Raw genomic sequence first — 22,737 nt, 5'->3', positions numbered from 1 at the left:
TTTGAGGGCGGAGCTGGCAGGATCTGTGAGTGGCTTAGAAGGAAGGTTTAAGAGAAAGCGAGAAGTCGGGGTGACTAGATTTGGGTCTGAGTCACGAGCAAATGGGGCACCATTCATGGCGATAATTAGCTTGAGGGGTGGTGGAAGTTGTGGGTGGGTATGGAAAAGCCTTCGGGAAACATCTTAGCAGAAAGAATGCTTGATCTTGAAAGTCTAAGTGCAGGAACAGCCTTTAAGTGCATGCCTTTGAAGCCCATTTGTAACTAAGAAATTATCATTCATAGAAGCTTAGCTACCTCTGCAGTTGTTTTACACCATCTGTTTGCCTCCTGTGACTATGTGTCAGGCACTGTATTTTACTTATAAGGAAGGTACTATTATTAACTGTATTATAAAGATGAGGAAGCTGAAGCTCAGACCTTAAATAATTTGACTAAGATCATCTAGCTAGAATTAGGCACAGAAGAATTCTCTTTCTGTATATTTATGCTATATGAAGCTCAGGTCTTAAAATAACTTGACTAAGGGCCTCTAGCTACAATTATGCAGGGTAGAATTCTTTTTCTTATATTTGTGTTATATGGAAAGTTAGCCCAACACTGTAGGTGTTTTGTGACTTCATCACTTCTGTTCTTTTTTCTTTTTTTTATTGGAGGTACTGGAGATTGAACCCAGGTAGTGCTAAGCATGCACTCTACCAGTGAGCTATTTCCTCCCCTGCTGTTCTGTGACTTCAGAACAAACAGTACCAGCTCCCTGGTCCCTGTGAAGCAGTGTCCCTGTCCAGTAGCTTCTCCTGATCACTAGGTCCTTTCTCCAGCAGTGCACAGTACTTACTTGCTGAAAAAAGTACATCTGAGAGAGATGTCTTTGAAAAATTTTTGGAGTATACTTATGATGACCACATTTCTTCACACAGGATCAGATATTGGCAGCACATGTGAAATTGGGACTGCTCTGGAGAACCCAGGTTATTAGGCTGCCGTTGAGATGAACTGTGAGTGGTTCATTTGCAGAATTTGGTCCTGAGATGAGTGGACTCTGGGCGCTCTCCTCCCAGTAAGTAACCCATAACCACACTTCTCAGACTGCCGCTTTCTGCTAGAGGTGTAGCTTGGCATTCTAGAGCATTGCCCACATCTGCGGCCTCTGGTCCCAGCAGACTTCACAGGTGACGTGGGAGGCCCTGTCTCTAAAGAAGAGCCCCACTCCCAGATCCAGACCCTGAAATCCCCTTTTCATCTGTATTATTTGTGACTTTTTTTGTGAGTAAGAGAAATCAACCCCAGCAGCCAGACCCTAGGAAGGACCAGAACTGGGAGTGGAAGGCTGCCGAGAACCCTGGAGGGCACACTTGCCACTCCCGTGTTTTTCTCCAGCTGTCTGCTTCCCTCTTATTTCCTAGCAGTTAGACTTCTCTGTTTTCTAGTCATGGTGGCAGCCCCTGGAGCTCTCAGATTTCCATGGTATTTGTTCAGATGCTCAGAAGAGAATGGATTCTTTCTTGGTTCCACCTGACTCCTGGCAAACTCTGCTGGGTCCACCATGCTCTCTTATGAACCCGAGTCAGGACAGGGCTTTGTGGGTACAAATGTGGCTGTGGTGGGGGCCGCAGATTTGGAGAGAAATAGCCAAAAAGAAACTTCTCCTCTGAGTTTAGCTCTGGGCAGACGCTGCTCAGAATAGTTAAGTGCGGGAGCGTGACTGGGCTCCAACAAGGAGATCTGTTGAGGACCTATGAGTTTTGCCATTTGGTTATAGTCCCCTTGGATCTGTAGGGACTAATGATTTTCTACTCAGTACACTTTCCACTTTTTAAGAAACTGCTCCTTCCCCATTCCATGTAGTCTTGATGGGAGTCATACAGTATTTGTCCCTTTGTGACTGGCTTATTCCACTTAATGTAAGGTCCTCAAAGTTTATTCATGTAGCGTATGTCAGACATCCCTTTTTAAGGACAGTGTTCCATTGTATATATAGACCACAGTTTGTTGATTCATTCGTCTTTCGATGGACACTCGGGTTGCTTCCACTTTTTGGCTACTGTGAATAATACTGCCATGAACATGAGTGTGCAGACATTGCTTCAAGATCCTGCTTTCAATTCTTTGGGGTGTATATGCAGAAGTGGAATTACTGGGTCATATGATAATTCTATGTTCAATTTTTTAAGGAACTGATACACTGTTTTCCACAGCAATTGCACCATTTTACGTTCCCACTAACAGTGCACAGGGTTTCAACTTCTCCACATCCTCACCAACACTTGTTATTTTCTGTTTTTTTGATAGTAGCCATCTTATGGGCGTGAGGTCGTATCATTGTAATTTTGATTGCATTTCCCTAATGACTCATGATGTTGAGCATATTTTCATGTGCTTGCTGGCTATTTGCATGTCTTCTTTGGATATTTCTATTGAATTTCTACTTGAAAATGGCTACTCAAGTCCATTACCCATTTTTTAATTGGGTTGTTTATTTTTGTCATTGAGTTATAGGAGTTCTTTATAAATTCTGGATAAATTTCTTATCAGATATATTTTGTAAATGATTTCTCCCATTCCACAGGTTGCCTTTTCACTCTGTTGATCATGTCCTTTGATGTACAGAAGTTTTAAATTTTGCTGCAGTCCAATTTATCTATTTTTGATTTTGTTATCATAGCCAAGAAAACATTGCCAAATCCAATGTCATAAAGATTTCCCCCTATGTTTTCTTCTAAGAGTTTTATAGTTTTAGCCCTTACGTTTGGTAACATTGCTCCCTGAATGTATATGGCTTTGCAGGTGCTGCTTACAACTATCAAGTACTTTACAATATGCATCTTTCTACTCCCTTGTTCTGGTTGGAAACTGTTGCCCCAGGCCCAATTATGGTTTGCATTTTCAGAAGCAACGACCCTGTATGAGGACCTGAGAGATGGCTGGGCAGTGACAATGGTATTTCAAAGTCCAGGATCTTTGTGGCAGTCGCTTTGTTGGAGTGGCCAGATATACTTTAGCCAGCATGTGGAGATTTAAAATAAAGCAATAAAATGAGCACACATACCAGTGATGGCATGGCAACCAAGTTTTATTAAAATTATCCTGATCTTATTAAGTGGTTTTTGAAGAAGCTGATGAAATCCATGTGAAGAAAAATATTAGAGCAATTAATTTGCAAGCCTTATTTTAATGACTGTTTACACTATTTCTATTCCTGTGAAGAGATGCATTTTTCTTCTCATAAAAAGAAAACAGGAGAAAGGATTACATGATGCTGTTTCCTACGAGAAATGTGGAGCACAACTACTATGCAATATTTAATGGATGACCATGAAGATCATCCCTCCTGATGTGCTTAGGATTTCAAATACTGGGATTTCAAAGTCAGAAGATAATTATATGGAAATAAAGTATGCTACATGGAGCTTTGATGTTAAAAGACATCTTTAGAGAATTGGGGATCATATTCTGGCCCCCATGCAGAGAGGACTGACTTGGCTAATAATTCCCACTTAGCACTGGGGAAGGAGTCACAGGTAAATCCCTCACTGGTGGGGGAAACAACAGTATGGGATCTGTTTGGTGTAGGAAAAGGACTCAGGGGTTTGCACTGGCTTCTCCTGGCAGAGTGACTTCAATGGTTTGTGTCCTCTTGTGTCAATGAAGCTCTTGGCCAACGCTTGCCCGCTTTTCTGTCTCATCTGGACTGTTCCGTAGTCTCAGCTTTGTTTCCAGTTTCTGCTTCCATTCTTCTCTGAGCCTGAAAATAGAAACAGAACACACACAAATGGAGCATTCATCTCCATGGCTTTTGGTTCACGGAAGCTTCCTTTCCTTTTTACTCTGAAGGTGCCTGTGTATGCATGTGTGTACATGTGAGTGTATGTGTGGGTGTTCAGGTTTTAAAAGGTATGCAGGGGACTTGCAAATTTAAATATATACATATATGAAGTCTCACTTCTATTCAAGTGGTATTCTAGTCTTAGTCTCTGAACTTCCTTTTGAACATGCAATATCTTTAAAGTACTGGAGAAAAGAAAAAAACCTGTCAGTTGAGAATTGTTTACCCAGCAAAGCTACCTTTCAAGAACAGGGGTGAAATAAAGTTGTTTTCAGATATGCAGAAACTGAAAGAGGTCATCAACAGCAGACTGTCACTACGTGACATGTTAAAAGAAGTCTTTGAAGCAGGTGGAAAATGACACCTCGTGGAAATCTGCACAGTGGAACAAAGAGCACCAAGAAAGGCAAATGTGTGTGTGCATAGTAACACTTTTTTTCTTTAATCAGTAGTTCAAAGTAAAACTGTTAATGATGTAATCTGGGGTTTATAACATATATGGAAGTCAAATTGTACTTTGCACAATAGCACAAAAGCCAGGAGGAGAACCGTGGAACTATTCAATAGTAAGCTTCTCACTCTCTACAGGGAATGATGAATCACTTGAAGGTAGACTGTGATAAGTTCAAGATGTATATATAAGTCCTAAAACAACCACTGAAATAACACAGATTTAGTTAAAAAGCAAACAGAGGAGATAAAATGGAGCCATAAAAAATATTTAATCCAAAAGAAAGCAGAAAAAGAAAGGGAATAAAGAACAGATGAGAGTAACAGGAGACAAATAACAAAATGTTAGATTTAAACCCAATCTTACCAATTAACGTTAATGATGTCAGTAATCCAGTTGAAATGCAAAGGTTGACAGATTGACAATATTCAAATATATGTGGCCTACAAGAAACTCACTTTAAATATGAAGATATGAGTAGGTTACAAGTAAAAAAATGGAAAAATGTCCCATCTTAACCCTAATCAATGAAAGCTGGAGTGGTTATACTAACATCAGACAAGGCAGAGTCATAGCAAAGAATATTACTCAAGAGAAAAAGGGTTGTTTTAACATAATAAAGGGGTTAATTCATCAAAAGGATATTAAAACCCTAAATACTTATGTACCTAATAACAGAGCTTCAAAATACACAAAACAAAATGTGACAGGACTGTCAGGAGAAACAGACAAATCCACAACTGTAGTTGAAGACCTCAATACCCATATTTCAACCATCAGTGAAACAAGTGGACAAGAAGTCAATAAGGATATAGTTGAACAACACTGTCAACCAACTCCCCCCCCCACTAATTAAAGACAGTAACTCCCCACCATCCCTCTTACATTCTCTTTGTGTCTGTTTCTCAATGATGCAAACAACAAGGAGGAAACTGAGGCACAGGAAGACTTGCTGACTCATCCAGAGGGCTCTTCCTTTGGCATCTCGCTGTTGCTCTATTCAATCCTGGATTAAGTGGGAGCATGGGAGAGGGAGGGGAACTGACATTCGAGAGCCCTGACCTTCAGCCCTGCACCATGCTGGATGCTGTAGGCACATTTTCTTAAACAACCTAATGAACCAGGACTGTCTTTTCCAATTTGTGAAGGGTCAACATGGAGGAATGGTTAACAGCAGAGACCCTCTGGAGCCAGACTATCCAGGTTCAAATCAGAAGAGGCAGGAGGAGGATAAATAAGTTACAGTTTTGCTATCCCACCAGCCAGAAAGCTTCTTCCCTGCAGTCTTCTGTTATGTGCACAGACAGATACTGCACATATATATTTTAATGTTTTAACAAACCACACAGTTTGTTTTCAGAGCCTATTTTGTTTTTTGTTTGTGTGTTTATATGACTTTATTTATCTTAATTGAAATGTAGTTGCTTTACAATGTTGTATTAGTTTCAGATGTACAGCAAAGTGGTTCATTTATACATACATACATACATATAGATAGATAGATAGAGATAGATAGATAGATATAGATATATTCTTTTTCAGATTCTTTTCCATTATAGGAAAAGATATAGTTCCCTGTGCTATACAGGAGGTTCTTGTTGTTTGTCTATTTTATATATAGTAGTCTGTATCTGTTATTCCCAAACTCTTAATTTATCCCTCCCTGGCCCTCTCCCCACTTCAGTAACCGTAAGTTTGTTTTCTATGTCAGACTCTATTTTGTTCACCTCTTGGCTTGCTCCCTTCTTGGAGGCAAGGCTTTTGCATCTTTCTCAGGCCAGTTTCCCTCCACCTGAGGCCTTCTGTGTACTCCCTGGGGGACACAAGGGACGTAAGACTCAACGTGGCCTCTGGTGTGCAGCATGCTGAGTGGCCTGGCCTGGGGGAGGAAGATGGCAGGGACTGCAGAAATGACTGGCTGCCCAACTCATCTTCTCCGAGAATCCCCGGACAAGACGCCCTAACACAACGCCTCAGCAGGTAGGACAGCCTGCTTTTTCTTGCCTCTGACCAGGAATGTGGCTGAGAGGCTGGGTTCCCCTCTAGGGCTGCGGATGGGGTTTTGGAAGAAAAACAGTGAGTTTAACTCTTGTGAGTTATCCATATTCTCAGCCCAGCAGCCATGGGCTGACAGGATGGAGTCACGGGCCCTGCCGTCAGGCCAGCACACACCTGCCCTGTCACTCCTGGGTCACACACTAGCTGTGGTCTTAGCGAACAGACAGTGGTGGAGCTGTTCCCTAGGAGGGAACAGAGAACTGGAGCGGTCCCTCCCTGTGGCCTGTGGGTGGCTCCCTGCTGCCACTGGGAGGCAGTATGTGTGAGGGTGGTGAGATGCCGCTGTTTCCACAGAGACAGCAACCCTGGTCTGCTGGCCACTCGACTCCCTTGGCTAGAGCAGGGATGCACAGCAGTCTCCCTCCCCGCCACCCAGATCCATGCAGGCAGCCTGGGACTTTACCCAGGTGAGCACTGAGAACTGGTCACCGTCTCCTTTGCTTGATTGCTCTTCACAGACATGTCTGCTGACCTGCTCCCCAAATTTAGGGTAACCCTCATGTGCTAGAAATGATGAGGGAGAGGAGAGATTTTTCTGTTTATAAAGATAAGAATTAGAGTGTACATTTGTTAACTTAGAAGAATTTTTAAATTACTGCCCATAACCATATGGTGGCAGGACCGCGTGTATGGAAAATTAAAATAATTACATCCTCTAGGATGCCCACCTGGCATTCTTCTAGGGAAATCTATTTTGCCTTTAAAAAACAGACAAGCAAGGGTGATTATGACGTGTCCATGTAGGTTCACAGATTGTAACACGTGTACGCTCCTGTGGGGCACGTTGCTGGTGGGGGAGGCTGTGTGTGGCGAAGCGATATGGAAACTCTCAACTTTCTGCTCAGTTTTGCTGTGAACCTAAAACTGCTCTAAAAGTTAGTCTTTTTTTAAAAAAGTTAATTCACCAAAAAATACACAAACAAGCCACATACTTTCTCAATGCACTTCTTCCCAGGCGATACTCCTCTGATTCTCGGTAGTGAGTCTGTTTGCCGATTTCCCTTTCCCAGAAGCGTTTGAGCTCGTGACAGGTGTTCCGGCAGAAGACCTCCCGGCGCACGTACTGATTGTTCATCCCCTGAAAAAGAAAATATCAGCTGAACCCCCGTAGAACACGGTCCTTCGGACTCCGGAAGGTACAGACAGTTTGGATCCAGACCCTGCCGCTTATCTGAGGGCGACCCCAGCCAGGCACAGAACCTCACGAGGGGGATACAATGGTTTGTTGACAGGATACAGGGATGTGAATGCAGAAGTTCCCCACTGGAGCTTGCATGTCACAGGCACCTGGCAGATACCTCTGTCCTTCCTTCCTCCTCACAGAAGAGCGGCTTCTCAGCTATTTATCAGCAGGTAGTGTGTGCCAGGCATTTTAGGCTGTCGGTCCCTTTAGTCACCACCACGTCCCCGGGAGTTGTCATTTCCTCCCTCATTTTCCAGGTGAGACATTTGAGGAGTGATGGAACTTGCTCGTGGTCCCACAGGTATAGCTGGCAGAAGGCAGGCTGTGCACTTCTGAATGTTTTCAAGCCTTTTACTAAAGGGGTTTGTCACAGAAAACGAGGTGTGTGAGGTTTGAGATGTGTGTGCGCGTGTGTGTGTGCGTGCACGCTTGTGTATGGAGTTATTCACATCAGACACTCAATGCTCACTCTTTTTACATGAAGAAACCCCTGCCCAACTCCCAGACCTCAGTGGGTCCAGCAGACAGGTCAAAGCTGAGGCTGGAGGTGAGAGTGGGTGTAGGGAAAGGAGTCAGCGGGCTGTTGCAAATGTCCAGGGAGAAACTATGACCGTGGTAGATCAAGGCTAACAAAGAGTGGACAGGTTCACAGGTATTCTGCAGGTGTCAGCTCCACGTGGGGAATGAGGATGGGGGACGTCAGTGGAGGCTTTGCTGGCTGTGCCCGTGCAAGGGTGGGCAGTTAGAGGAGGAGGGCCGTGGAGGGCGACCTTCAGCAGTGCTGGTCAGAGTTTGAGTTGCCTGGGCGCTAACATCCAAGGGGAAAAACTGAAGGGGTGTCTGGACACCTGGGTCTGAAATCATAAAGGTCTGGGTCACAGCTCTCCCAGAGGGACTGACGGGGGCAGAGGGGACAGGGAGGAAGCAGAGAGGAGTTTGAAGCCAGACGCTTACACCAGACCCGTTTGTCTATTAACTTGATGCACCTTCTATTTGCCAGGCCTCAGTCTCCTCATCTTTAAATTTTCTCTGAAGGTTGCATTTGATCATGAATGTGAAAGTGTTTTGCAGTTTATAAAGTTCTGAATGAACATAACTTTTGTAAGTCTAAAACCTCAAGTTATACAGGACGTTATACTGTAATTCGCAGTAAGGAATCATCACAACCTCCCCCAACTTTCCTTCTATAGATGTGACATAAATCCGTGTCACTCCTCTTTCCTTCTGGATCATGGCTGTTGACCTTGGCTGACCTTGGAATCACTTGGGGAGCTTTACAAGAAACAGATGTCAGGGCTCCCTCCCCCAGGGAGTCTGATTTCATCAGCCAGGGATGTGGCCTGGGCATCAGGAATTTTTAAAGCTCCCCCTTTGATTCTAACACACAACCAAGGTCCCAAATGTGGTCTTTGTTCCTGTCCTCTTGTGCGATGGTCACGTCTGGTCCAGAGCTGGCCCCAGGGAGGTTGAGGTAGGGAGGGCTGGCATAGGGATGTCACAGTCACAGCCATCTTGCAGGGTGGGCACTACTTTCCTGTTTTGCAGGTAAGAAAGTTGAGGTTCAGCAGTGGCAATTTGACTTTATCAAGGTCGTAAAGCTGGTAAGTAGGGCAGCTGTCATACTCAGTGCCCAGGCCCCATCCCCTGCTCCCAACTGTCCCCTAGGGAGGAGAAGAGTGACTTTCTTACCTCCTAAAAGTGCTCAGTGGTCATACTTTCCTAGCAGAATAGCAGAGATCCAACTTACTTTGCAGTGAGCCCCCCAGAAATGGAAACTATTTTATGATTTATTTAAATATCTTAAAGCATGGAGGAGGGTATAGCTCAGTGGTAGAGTGAGTGCTTAACACGCATAAGGTCCTAGGTTCAATCCTCACTATCTCTATTAAAAAAAAAAAGAAATAGGTAAAATAAATAAGTAAACAAATAAATATCTCAAAGCATGTACTGCTACTCAATAAATATTTGTTGGATTGAATAAATGCTCCCCACCCCTACCCTGGCCTCCAAATTATCTTTATCCTGAAGAGCTGGCCTGAAAGTGGCAGTGGTCCCTTTGGCAGTGCTTCAGGCATTGAGGGAAAGTCTGTGGGGCTAGTGAGGGACACCCTGGAACGACCTGGCCTGCACCCTGGTCCCTGTGGACCTGGCAGGCCGGGACATGCTTCTCAGGGGGGGCAAAGGAGAGAAGTCCCATTTGCATGGTTGCTTACCGGAGGGCATTCTTACAAAACGACCCTGATACTGTTAATTTTGAATTCATGTGAAGTTTCTGGCATTCAGCTGAGAGGCGGGGAGGGGACTGACCACAAAGGGGCCTGGGGCGCTTTTGGGGATGTGGAAATATTCCGTATCTGTTTCTTGTGATGGCTGCACAGCTGCATACAATTGCCGAAACTTATCAAACTGTACACTTAAAATAGGGGATTTTATTACACATAAGTTATGCCCCAATAAATGTAGAGAAACAGATGTCATCTGTCTTTGGACTAGAGTTTCATCCAAGTTCTCTGGCTCTGTTTTCCTGGGAGACTCGACATCTCACTGTGAGGGTCCAGCCCTTTCCTTCACAGGTAGCACATGTGTCTGGGAACATCTGTGCTTTGGTTTCCTGGCTTCTGAAATGAGGACAACTACGCTACCTTGCAGGAATGTGACGAGGAAGATATTGATAGTTGGAAAGCCCTTTGGAAACACGGGGATCGTCCTTGTTAAGTAAGGCCTCTACCTGCACCTACTTGGCCGGGAACGCCATCTACCGGCCTGTGCGCCCACGGGGAGACTGAGGGCTTCCTTCCAGGGGTCACCACTGACACAGCAAAGCCATAGCTTCAGGGACAGTTATGAACTTTCCATCACGAAATGAGCGAGTGCTTAAAGAGAACGGCAGCGCGGAACACCTCCGCAGAATTCAGCTGAACTTGGTGCCGTCTGTGAGGCATCTGTGCTGACCAAGGGGCCGACTAAGGCTAGTAAGTCAACTGAAACAAAGGCACATCTGTCCGTTGTGAGCACTGATTGCTGCGCCAACCGCTTAATTTCCTAAGTCTCTGGTTACTCAGAGCACTAAATCCAAACTGAAGAATGTGGGAGGTTTTTTTCCAGTAAGAATTTTGGCTTATGCCAGTTATTCCCATGACTCTCGGCTAGCGTGGCTCATTACGTCCCAGCTGAGCGTGCATGCCAACAACGTACTTCTTGCATATCCAACACCTCAAAAGAGCAACTATTTTGTGATTTTGTTTTTTTACAACATTTCAAAAAGCTTCATAAAGATCATGGTTTGAAACAGAACAGAGTGTTCCAGTTCCAGACAAAATGAAGGACGCACACTCTACCCTGCCTCTCTAAAACCTGGCCAGGTTGCTCAGTGTGTCTGTTTGCAGACCCTGAGAGGTAAACAGTAGCAGCTGGATTGGAGAAGAAGACCAGAATTCCAGTTACCATTGAATGGCACTAAGTTTTCTACTTTCATTCTGGTGTCCCCAGTCTGGACTCAAGGCAGTGGGAAACCCAGAGGTGGGAATGTGGACAGAGAGAACTTCAAGGAGTCCTCTGATTCTAGGGAGAAAGGAGATGCCTAATGCTCAGAGAACGAGGGAAATCACTTGTTTTCCTTTTCTCTCTTCTCTCAGATCTCCAGGAAATTCCAAGGTGAGGGAGTGTGGCAGCAGCAATGGAACTGACTGGCAGCAGGACCGGCAGAGACGCAAAGCCCTGCTGGGCGGAGTGGACCCTCGCTGCTTTTCTCTCTCTCTGTCATCTCAGCACGCTACCCCAGTGTGACTTTGGCCACCAGAAGTGCACAGCAGAACAGGTAACTAAAGCCGCAAGTTTCTGGCCAAAGGTCTGAAGAGGGGGAGTTCAGGGAGCTGGAAATTACCAGGGATACCACAGAGGTAGGTGGACCTTATGAAAGAGACTTCTTCAAAATTGCTCTTGAGCACCTAGGCTGGCCTCTGGGCTGCACATGTGTGGATCTGATCCCAAACAACAGAACTTCATAGTGAGGAAATTATCACGGGTATAGGAAACCAGAGCAACACCATCAGCCATCTAAGCCTGAGTGTAACTTATAGATCTCTCTCCAGCAGTGACAGAATACGGATTCTTTTCAAGTGCACATGAAACAAATCACAAACAAATTCCTAAAATAATAGTGAGTTTAGCAAAGATGCAGGATATGAGTTTAATACGTGGAAATTAGTATATGCTACCAGTGAACAATTGGAAATTGCAATTAAAAACATAATACCATTTACAATAATTCCCTCAAATTAAATACTTAGGTATAAATCTAACAAAATGTGAACAAAATGTTGTTGCTAAAAACTGCAAAATGCTGATGAATGAAATAAAAGAAAACTTCGATAAGTGGCGAGACCTGTCATGTCAACGGATTGGAAGACAACATGGCACAGAAATCAGTTCTCCCAAAATTAATCTATAGATTTACTGCAACTCTAATAAAAACCCAAACTGGGCTTTTTATAAAGACAAACTGATTCTAAAATGTATATGGAAAGGCAAAAGGACAGAGTAACTAAAGCACTTTTGAACATGAAGAATCAAGTTGAAAGAATTACATTATCTAATTTAAAACCTACTGTAAAGCTACAATAATATGCAAAAAAAAGAGACCCTAAACCCCGCACCTTATACAAAAATTAACTCAAATGGATTATAGACCTAGCATAAAATGTAAAACTTTAAAACTTTTAAGAGAAAACATAGGAGAAATTTTTTTGTGGCTTGGAGCTAGGTGAGGAATTCTTAGATATGACACCAAAAGCACAATCCATAAGAGAAAAAAATTAATAAATCAGGCTTTATCAAAATTAAAAAGTTTTACTGTGCAAAAGACACTGTCAAGGGAATGAAAAGACAAGACACAAACTGAGAAAACATTTGACATATGACATATGACAAAGGATTTGTATCCAGTATATATGAAGAGCTCTCAAAACTCAACAATAAGAAAGCAAGCAACCTAATTAAAAGGTGGGCAAAGCACTGTAACAAATACTTCAAAGAGGATACACAGATATCACATAAACACGTTAAAAGATGTTGAACATCATTAGACACTAGGGAAATATACATTAAATGAAAAATGCAGAGATACCACTACCTCCTTATAAGAATGGCCCAAATTAAAATATATATATATTGACAATATCAAGTGCTAGACAAGATAGGTGTAGAGCAATTGGAACTCTCATACGTTATAACTTACAAAGGTAAACATATACCCACCATATGAGCCAGCAATCCCACTCCTAGGTATTTAGCCTAGAGAATTGCAAACTTAACGTTCTACCAAAAACCTGTGCACCCATACACAGTCCTATTTGTAACTGCCAAAAAGTAGGGATGACGTGTGAATGGATTAAAAACTATCAGACATCCAAAGAATGGAATCCTATGCAGCAATAAAAGGAAAAACTCGTAATACTTTCAGTAACTTGGCTAAATCTCAAAGGCATCATGCTGTGTGGAAGAGGCCAATCTCAACAGCATATACCCGCTATGATTCCATTCAAATGATGTTCTTGAAAAGACAAAGCTGTAACAATTGCTTGGGGTTAAGGTTGGGGAGAGTATGATGACAGAAGCACAGCAGGAGGAAATCTGGGGGACGAGGGGATGGAGTTATGTGTCCTGATTGTGATGGTGGTTACACAGAGCTGAATGTGTGATAAGTTCATAGAACTGAGCACACATTGAGGAGTCATTTCACCATATGTTAATGTAAAAACAAAGATTTTTAAATAGAAGTGTTTTTAGTAAAATGTATTTTGACTTTTTTGCTGATTCGGTAAAGTGCCATCATTGAAAAGTCTAAAGGTTATTTACCGTCCCTGACACACCACTGAACCTGCTTCTCCATTGCCGCACGGACCAGCAGCATGGGCGTCACCAGGGAGTTGTTATGAACGCAGAATTTATCAAGACCGAAATCTGAATCAAAATCTGCATTTCAGCTCGATCCCCCAGATGATTCCTGTGCATAGGAAAGTTTAAGAAGCTCTGCTTCAGAATTACAAAGACCAGAATTTTAGTACGTCCTCTGAAACATCGGTCTTCAGAGAATCCCACTGTGGTTGAGCGTCTCCATTTGAACATTCCTTGAGGTTTGTTGGTCCCTCCGGGGGTTCAGCATTTCTCCCTCAATATGCACTGCTCTTGCTTATAGAATTTCATCTCATCAGAGCCTTGCTAAGTGAACACTGGCACTGATTTCTGGCTTTCTCATAGAGTTCTAGCCTGTTTTGCCTGCATCACTTAAATATATAAATTAGATATGAAAAAGCTCCATTAAGGTTTCTAATTCATCCCTAAGCAGATGAAAGGTAAGGATTTAGAGCAAAAGATGAATCCTAGTGGCTGAAAAAGACAGAGTTACAAAGAGTCTATCCATTCACTTCCCCTGAGAAGAGCAAGATGAGCTTCCATCCCAGGCCCACTCAAGTTCAGCATGTTTACCTTTGTGATGAATCAGCTGCTGTCTTGATATGATGTAAAGGAGGGTGAGTATTGCAACTCTGAGGTTTGCAAAGCCCACAGCCTGGTCCTGAAACCTTAGGGCCTCAGCCCTTTATATGCAGGGTGGAGGAGTTTCAGAAATGCCTCAGCCTTTCAAGATTACAGGCACCAAATTAGTAGCAGAATCACAAAGATCTCATTCCAGGGACATGGTGATCTCCTTCCTGGTGGAAAATAGTCCCCATGACCTATGCCCTCTACCCACCCCAGGGCAGGTGAGCTTCTGCTTGGGCAGACCCTGCAGGGCCCGTGACTTGGCTGGAACCAAAGTCATTGTTCAGAATATGCTCTGGATTATCCATGAGCTTGAACCTGCTGTCCATCAGGCAGAGCTGCCCTTCAGAGTATAAACGAGCCCGGGATGGTGTGACAAGTCACACTTTGGGGTCACTTTACAGGATGACTTAGAGAGGCGTGTTGCTCTTTGGAGCTGCTAATCTACACGTGGGTCTTGGTGATGACATTTCGCAGTCTGCTTAGTTCTCCCTCAGCGAGAGCAGGAACCAGACACCAGTGACCATCGGGCATTAAACCGAGAAAGGCTTCTCAGTTGAGAGGGACCTTCAAGTCATTTCAAGGAGCATATTGTGTTCTTGGGTTTGACATCTGGGCTGGTGCCTGTCTGAGAACAGTCAGGTCATCATTAAACCCTGCTGGGCCACTAACAAGCCTGCTTATAACTTAGTTACAGAGTTTCAGTGTCAAAGCCCAAACACTCCATCGCAAAGTCCGAGGGCAGTGAAGCAAGATGGAATAGCTGACATTGAATCTGCAGGGGTATTTTAATAGCCTTTCCCCTCTTAATGTGAATGCCTAACGGAATAGCAGAGCCAGATCACGCAGTGGGGGCTTTTCCACTGAGGTAAGAGAGGCGTAGATTTGGAAGCCACTCCTCAAAGCATCATTTATTCAAAATGGTAGCAAGAGCAACACTGATACTGCCGGACTACACGTAAAGGTAAAGATACCCATTTTGCTTTTAGTGTTTTTCTGCTGATACATGTTATATGCAAACAGAAAGGATAGGATTAAAAAAAACCGACCGAAATATTTCCCCTGAAAGTTTTTAATACCGCTTTCATCTTGAAAAGAAATCCACAGTGGAACAATATTTAATAGGTGAAATATTATCTTGAAAGATTTTTTTTTTTTTCTCACCAGCCTGCTAAATGCTGGGAAAGGCTTTTTGGTTACAAGAGGTTCCTCCAACTTTATTGACGCCGTTAGCAAATCCTTTAAGAAAAAACTTATCAAACTAAGCTTCTGAAGGGCGCTACTCCTCCTGGGCTTACAAGTGATCTGCAGACCTACTTAATCCCCTAGCATGGAATTTCACGGCCTCCATAATTTGTTTACTTTAAAGGACAAACATTTATGATTTTCCTGATTCCACTGAATTTTGAACGGCCAACATAGAGTCAAAAGACAGACCTGTGTGAGCGAGGAAATTGCTGAGCCACTGAATTCACCAACCCCAGAGGCTCCCAACCTTAGGACTCAGAACAAGTGAGAACGTAAATTTCCTTTATAATCTGAGTCAGCTGAGATGTCCTTTCTCATCTTTCTTCCTAAAATATAATCTATTCTTTCTCCTTTTCTCTGCCTTCTGAATTGTTTTCCCCCTCCTCTTTCTGGTGAGGCTTCCACACTCACTGACTGAGACAAGCATACTGGAAAGGACATACACTTTGAGGCTCGGGGTTTGGATCTCAGCTCTGTCACTAGTTGGCCCACACTAGTTAATTTGTTTTGCTAAGTCTCAGCCTCTCCATTGTAAAACAGGGATGATCAGACCTGTAGAGAGATATAATGGTGGTAAATGGTATTTGAAGTAACAGCTAACATTTATGAACTCTTTCTAGGTGTCTGACACTATTGTAAGCTGTATATGTACACATACATCGTACACCTATGATCGGGGACTAACACGCCCCTTGTTTCATGGATGAGAAAACAGAGGCACAGAAAGGTAAACATCTTATCTGAGCTCTTATCGATACTAAGTGACAGATCGGGGTTTGAACCCAAGCATTCTAACTTCAAAACCCTTAACCCAGTGTGCTCTTAAGCACGGAGAGTTGACCCCATGCTTAACTGTCACACCCAGACTCCTATGGGTCTCTGCCCTGTGCTTCCGTCATCAGTGCCCCAGGGGTAAGTTACATGGGAAACGGGGTCAAGACTTCATGCAAAGCTGTGGGGGCTGCCAGACAAAGTGAGAAGGGAGGACAGCACTCGGGCCAGACTCCCCAGGGGACATCTCTTGGGAGCAGGGGTCACGGCAGTGTTAGCAGGGCAGCCCACACAATCTCTGTCTGGGGCTTGCTGTTTTCTTGGTTTGAACTTCTTATTTTGGAATAATTAGATTTTCACAGAGAGTTGCAAAGAAATGTACAGGGTGGTCCTGTGCATCCTACATCCAGTTCCCCCCCGAGTTAGCATCTTGCATAACTATAGCACAATTGCAAAAGCAGGAGACTGACGTGGGGACCATCCACAGAGCTTGTTCAAGTTTCACCAGGGTCATGTGCACTTGTGTGTGTATGTAGGGGTGGGGGTGGGGGTGTAGCTCTATTCAGCTCTATCATTCGTAGATTTGTGTGTCCACATCACAGTCAAGATACAAACCTGTTTCATCATAAGGATCCTTTGTATTGTCCTTTTATGATCATAGCCACATCCCTCCTTCCTTCCACCCACAACCTCTGGCAACCACTAATTTCTTCTTCACCTCTGCAGTTTTGTCCTTTCAAGAATGTATATAAATGGAATCATGCAGTAGGTAACCTTTTGAGATTGGCTTTTTGCACTCAGCCTGATTTCCTTGAGATCCATTTAAACGATTTTGTGTATCAGTAGTTTGTTCCTTTGTTTGGCTGAGTAGTACTCCGTGATGTGAATGCACCGGTTTCTTTATTTACCTACTGAAAGCTGTTTTGGTTGTTTCCAGTTTTGGGCTACTACACATAAAGCTTCTATGAACATCCATGTACAGGCTTTTTGTGAACAGAAGTTTTCATTCTCCGGAATGAAACTGAAAACCTGAGTTCAACTGCTGGGTCACAGGGTAAGTACATGTTTAGGTTTCTAGGAAACGGCCAGACTACCTTCCAGAGTGGCTGTACCATATTATATTCCCATCCTGCATATATATATATATATATTTTAGTATCTTCCTTTTCACTTTTCATGCTTTTCTTTGTTTAAAAATTTTTTTTGTTTTAAAATAACTTCTCATTTAACAGAAAAGTTTTAAGAATAGTACAAAGAATTCCATATCCTTCACCAAGAGTAACCAAATGTTAATTTAGCCACATTTGCTGTAGCATTTCTTGCATCTCTCTTTCTACACCTGGCACCCTCTCTGTTTATCTGTCTACCTGTCCATCCATCTATCATGTCCTTTCTGAACTGTTTGAAAGTAAGTTGCAAGCATCATGCCTTCTTCCTCCTAAATGCTGCGTATTTCAGCGTGCATTTCCTAAGAACAAGGACGTTCACTTACATAAACACCATATAGTGGTGTTAGGAAATTTAACAATTGTTACCTAATATACACGTTTTTCAAATTTTCTCAGTGCAACTTATAGCAGTTCCCCACCCTCACTCCCGTACACCCCTGTCAGGAACCAATCCCAGATCATATGTTGCAGTCACTTGTCACGTCTCTTTAGTCTCCATTCATTTGGAACACTTCCTTGACCTTTTTGTTTATTTACTTATTTAGGTCTTTCATGACACTGACAGTTTTTAATATTATAGGCCAGTATTTTGTAGAAGACCCCTTAACTCGGTTTTGTTTGACGGCTTGTCATCGTTAGAGTCAGATTATGGATTTTTGGCATCAGCACCCCTGAAGTGACATTTCCCGCTCAGGGCATCCTAGCAGGGGGCACAGATAACCATTTGTTCCAGTGTTGGTGGTGTCGATGTCCATCATTGATTAAGGTGGTGTCTGCCAGCTTTAGCCACTGTCAAGTTATTTCTCCCTTCATAATTAAGAAGTATTTTGTGGGGAGCTAATATGAGACTATGTCAATATCTTGTTGCTCATGAAACTTTCAGCCTCCAGTTTTGGCATCCGCCTGTGACTCCTGCCTGCAACATTTTTTATTATGATGGTTGCAAATGTAATTTTCTATTTCCGTCCTTCCTTCTGCATCCATTAGATGTCATTCCACAGTAGAGAGGAGCCTGCTCTTCTCAACTACCTATCAGTCTATTGGTCTGTGTGTTGTCAGTATGGACTCAGAGATTATTATTTCATTCAATGGATCACAGCCCGTTACTACCTTTGTTAATTCTGATGCCCCAGTTGTTGCAGATGTGGCCAGGGGAAGCCACTTCAGGCTGGCTTCTGTGACAGGTCCCCATCCTTCTTCGAACACCTCCTTACTTTCTGGTGCAAGATGTTCCAGGCTCATCTTGTCCCTTTCCTGCCCCAGCCCTGGAATTAGCCATTTCTCTTTGGAGCCCTGGTTCCTCATCGTGGAGAAAGGTGTTGATACACCGAGAGCCGGGTGCTGGGTGTGCTTGTTGCAGCGAAGGAGTCCTCTCGGCACCTGGGTCTTGGGCTTCCTACAGTGAATTGTGGGGACACTGCTGAACTGATGCTGCCTGGGTGCTTTCTAGTCAGTCTGTTCCTAAGACAGTCCACTGCAGGGGAAACGGGACATTTTCTAAATTTTACTTTATTTTTATTTTGGGGGGTGGTAATTAAGTTCATTTATTTATTTTTAATAGCAGTATTGGGGATTGAACCCAGGACCTTGTGCATGTTGGGCATGTGGTCTGCCACTGAGCTATACCCTACCCCCGGAAATGGGACATTTTCTGAGTTGAAGGTTTCGACAACTCCCTCCTTGAGCTCAGCCTGACCGATTAGGGCAGCTGCAAGACCGTGGGGCTGAAACAGGCCTTGGAGGACAGGAGAGAAGAAGGGGCCACAGCCCAAGGAGAAGCTATGCGATGCCCACCAGGCAGAGCATTTGGAAAATACAGCTGCTTCGCTCCTCCCAGGGCCAGAGGAGACCCTGACGGATGGAGACATCGTTGCTTCTGTTACTGTTGATATTGCTGTCATCCTAGAGTCTTCTTTCTCCTTTCTTAGAAATAAGGGATTTATGCTGATTCAGTTTTTGACCGTGGGTTGTCCCGAAATGGCGAAGGGAAATTCCAGGTGTTGCCAAGGCCCATTGGATCTTGAGATGTTTGCCTGCAGCACAGTGCACACTGTTGGCTCTGAGAGCTGAGCTATTAGATGTGTGTGGGGGTGGGTAAGGAGAGAGCGAAATAAAGAGCATGAAAGCAGGGCTCTCCTGCAGAAGATAACCCTGCTCCAAATGGGCCACAGAGAACCTGGCTAATGAGACCAGTCTGCACACCAGGAATCCTAGCCACCGAGAGTCCTTGAGCTCCAGGCAGGTGGGGACCTGATCCAGGCAGCACATTCACAAATGAGACTTTGTGAGGCACCCCATTTATAACGGTGGGGCTGCTTTATTAAGCTTGGGGGCTGAGTGGAAGTGAAGAGCTTATGAGTCGTTGGTCAAAAGAGGGCTGGCAGGACACACGCCTGCACCCAGACTGAGGAAGTGGCAGAGCCCCGGGAAGGGCCGTCTCTGCCCTTTGTGATGGGGCTCTGAGGAGCCCCTCATTAGAGGAAGATTCTTCATTCAACACTGAGCTGCAAGTGCTGCCCCTCAACAACGTTAGGCCTTTTATAGGCAAGTTCAAGGTCAATAAGACAGAAATCAGAGAGCCAACTCATTTCTTTAGCTGATACCAACTTCTTACTAGTGTGGGTTTTTCAACACTGGAGGTATTTATATGGGCTGCATGGTGTTTCTAGCCTTCATTCAGCTGCTTTTCTGGCATAAGGTGATTGGATGAGGAAAGACTGAGAGGGTCTGGTAGCACCAAACTTTCCTGTTAACATAAAGTGAGCTCCATTCCCTCCAAGAGCTCACAATGCTTTACACGTGACGTATTAGTTATCCCATTGTTTCATAGTCAGAAAGAGTGTAAAATTAGTAAGAATCACCGACGCACAGGCCCTGTCTTCCAAGACCCTTGCCCGCCGCATACCCCAACTGACACCCCAAGCCCCGAGCCAGGAACTTGAGTTTCTCTGGGAGATAGTCTTGGCAAACTCTGATGGAAGCTTCTCTCCAGAGGCTTCTAGTGTCACGGTGTGATCAGCCCACGGGACCACTTTGTGATGCATGAATTTGTTCCCCTGGAGATTTATCTTTAAGAACCTCTTTAGAATCGTGCTTTGCAAAAGATAAGAGCTGCAGAATCAACAGGCCCTGGGCTTGTGTCTCTCTCAGCCTGACCTTTTCCACTCCCTTATGAATCTGATCCATATTCCATTACCTTTGGATAAACCGTTCCTGCTTGGCCGAGCGGGGGATGCCTGGGAGTGAGCTGCCTGGATTACACCAGCATTTTCACCGGAGTCTTCCCTGTCATTCTCTGAAGAAAAATGAGAACGGGGGAAGATTTTCCAGCAGTGCAGTGAGGAAGATTATTTGGGGCAAGGACTTTTTGGGGTCTTTCCAGACACTGTCAGTGAGGCTGCTGCATCCAGGCACGTCTGGCTAAGCATGTCCTTATGTTTCAAGGGTACAGCTCAGGAAGGGCAGAGGTGGCCCACAGAGCAGCTCTCTGACCAGCCCCGAGGCAGGCTGCGTGGAGAAGGGGACAGGCTGGTGACAGCGGGACAGGACTCCTCCTCCACTCCCCCCATCACACGGGTGGGTGAGAACACATGTGCAGGTGGCGATGAGCTGATGCCTGGTGTCTGCAGTGCTGCTGTTGCTCACGAGTGAGCATCCAGCCAGGGCTGCCTCTGCACAGCGGGGATGCCAGCAGTTGGACCCAAGGGCCTCCGTCCACCCAGTCAGGACCCTGTGCTCTCCAGGATTTCCTGTCAGTGATCTGCTCACTGTAGTGATGAGATGTGACCTGCTGCATAAAATGGGGATTCATACCCCACAGAGTGATAACACTATTGTTTCGGATTTGAGTGGTGAACTTGACTATTTCCAGCTGCTCCATGCTTAGCACCTCCTGTTCTGTGCTTTTTCCCTTTGTTTAGTTGTCTCTTCACACCCCAGGCTATGGGCACCATTGTCTGTGGGGGTTATGTCCTGTGCATCCTGGTGTATTTGCCCCGGGCACCTAAATGCTTTGCATATAGCAAGCATTTTTTTTTTTCACTAGTAAATGTTAGCTTAAAGAAAGTCAGTGACCTTAGATTTAATTTGATCCAAACCCACATTTTTGGGATGAGATGGGGCTAGGGATGGAGAGTTACAGTGTAGCATGGGATTTAAGGGCCTGGAATGTGGAGTCGGTGTTGGAATCTGTCCTCACCTATGGGCTGTGTGGCCTTGGGCAGGTTAGTCACCCTCTCTGAGTCTCAATGTCTTTGTGAAGTTACCCAACACTATGGTGAAAAGCATCAAGTGGGATCACGTATGCACAAGTTTTCTGGCAAAGTTCCCAGCAGAGTAGGCCCACAGTAGATGAATGTACTGGACGCTATTTTGAGAACATTAAGAACCAGAGGGGTTAAATGAGTTGCCCCAGTTCATGCAGTGAGCAGTATTTGTTCTATTACACTATGTTGTGGGGGAAAAAAGCCAATAGAAAAACCACGCAGGCCTGTCGGCTATGTATACACAGACGGAAGGTTAATGTGAATCCTTAAGAGATAACGGTCTAATCCAAAATTAGGCAAAGGACACAAAGAGGCCGTCTTAGAAGGAGAAATACTGGTAGCCAATAAACACAGAAAAAGATGTTCAGCGTCATTTTCAAACAACGCTAATGACAATAGTAATGGAATAGTAGTCTGAAGCATTTGCTGACGAATAAAAGTGCTGATGCCCAGTGTGGAGATGATGTAGGTAAACGGGCACTTTCAGAGTCATTTGGTGGAAATGTACACTTAGAACTTATCCTATTATGCTAATGTATGAGGATTCATGAGTTGCTTTACTTTTATAATAAGTAATAGATGAGTTCTTTGTTTGTTTGTTTTCTTGTTTTTGGCATAAAAAGTTGCAAGAACACAGAGACACCTAGAATTAGACACGAACACCTCCCTTCAGCACCATATCCTATCACCCTGACTCAGTCTCACTTGCCTTTTTGGGTACAGCCACTCCCGAGTTTGATGTGTCTCCCAGTCATTTTTCTAGGTACGAATACAGATCTATGTAGAAATAAGACATGTGGCTTTTTAAATATAAGTGCAATGTTCTACATGCATGCTTCAACTTTAAATTCTTTCCAGGTCTGTGCATATAGATTCATGCACAGATTCGTCATTTTAACAGGTGCGTGTTCAGATGGGCTATCTACCTTGTTACGGATGCACCATTCTTGTTTAATCATTCCCTTATAGATAGGCCTTTAGTTGTTTCTAGAATGTTGCCTTTACGAGTTATGCCACCCTTATCTGTACACCTTTGTGCACACGTGCAATTCTTCTCGGGGGGATAAATTCAAAGTGTAGCCCAGGTCAGTTGGAGGCAATCGTGTCAGGTTGTCCTGACTTATTCTCACCACAAGCTTATGAGGGCCTACTTTTAGAATTTAAAAATATATATATATATTTTTTTAAGGATAATTTGGTAGTTTGTATCATAATTTTACAATTCCA

At 44.0% G+C, this 22,737-nt stretch overlaps 1 protein-coding gene across 1 annotated transcript; it reads right to left on the bottom strand.

The window, feature by feature from the left end:
- Positions 1-3,436: 3,436 nt before the first annotated feature.
- FAM240A (family with sequence similarity 240 member A) lies at positions 3,437-7,426 on the bottom strand. Its single transcript, XM_015236227.3, has 2 exons — positions 7,267-7,426; positions 3,437-3,744 (listed from the first exon to the last, which is right to left on the bottom strand). The coding sequence occupies exons 1-2, from the start codon at positions 7,407-7,409 to the stop codon at positions 3,642-3,644; spliced, it is 246 nt and encodes an 81-aa protein (XP_015091713.2). The 5' UTR covers positions 7,410-7,426; the 3' UTR covers positions 3,437-3,641.
- Between the last annotated feature and the right edge of the window lie 15,311 nt (positions 7,427-22,737).

This window comes from Vicugna pacos, chromosome 17 (genome assembly GCF_048564905.1).
Source record: "Vicugna pacos chromosome 17, VicPac4, whole genome shotgun sequence".
Taxonomy (NCBI): Eukaryota; Metazoa; Chordata; class Mammalia; order Artiodactyla; family Camelidae; genus Vicugna; species Vicugna pacos.
Note: the sequence above shows the minus strand (reverse complement) of the source record. Positions and strands in the feature narration are given on the sequence as shown.

Excerpts from the sequence above, each read along its gene's own strand:
- FAM240A (XM_015236227.3), bottom strand. The coding sequence starts at position 7,409 with ATGAACAATCAGTACGTGCGCCGGGAGGTCTTCTGCCGGAACACCTGT. Across the intron at positions 3,745-7,266 it reads GGAAGAAGTGCATTGAGAAA|GCTCAGAGAAGAATGGAAGC; the intron begins GTATGTGGCTTG and ends TTCTATTTTCAG.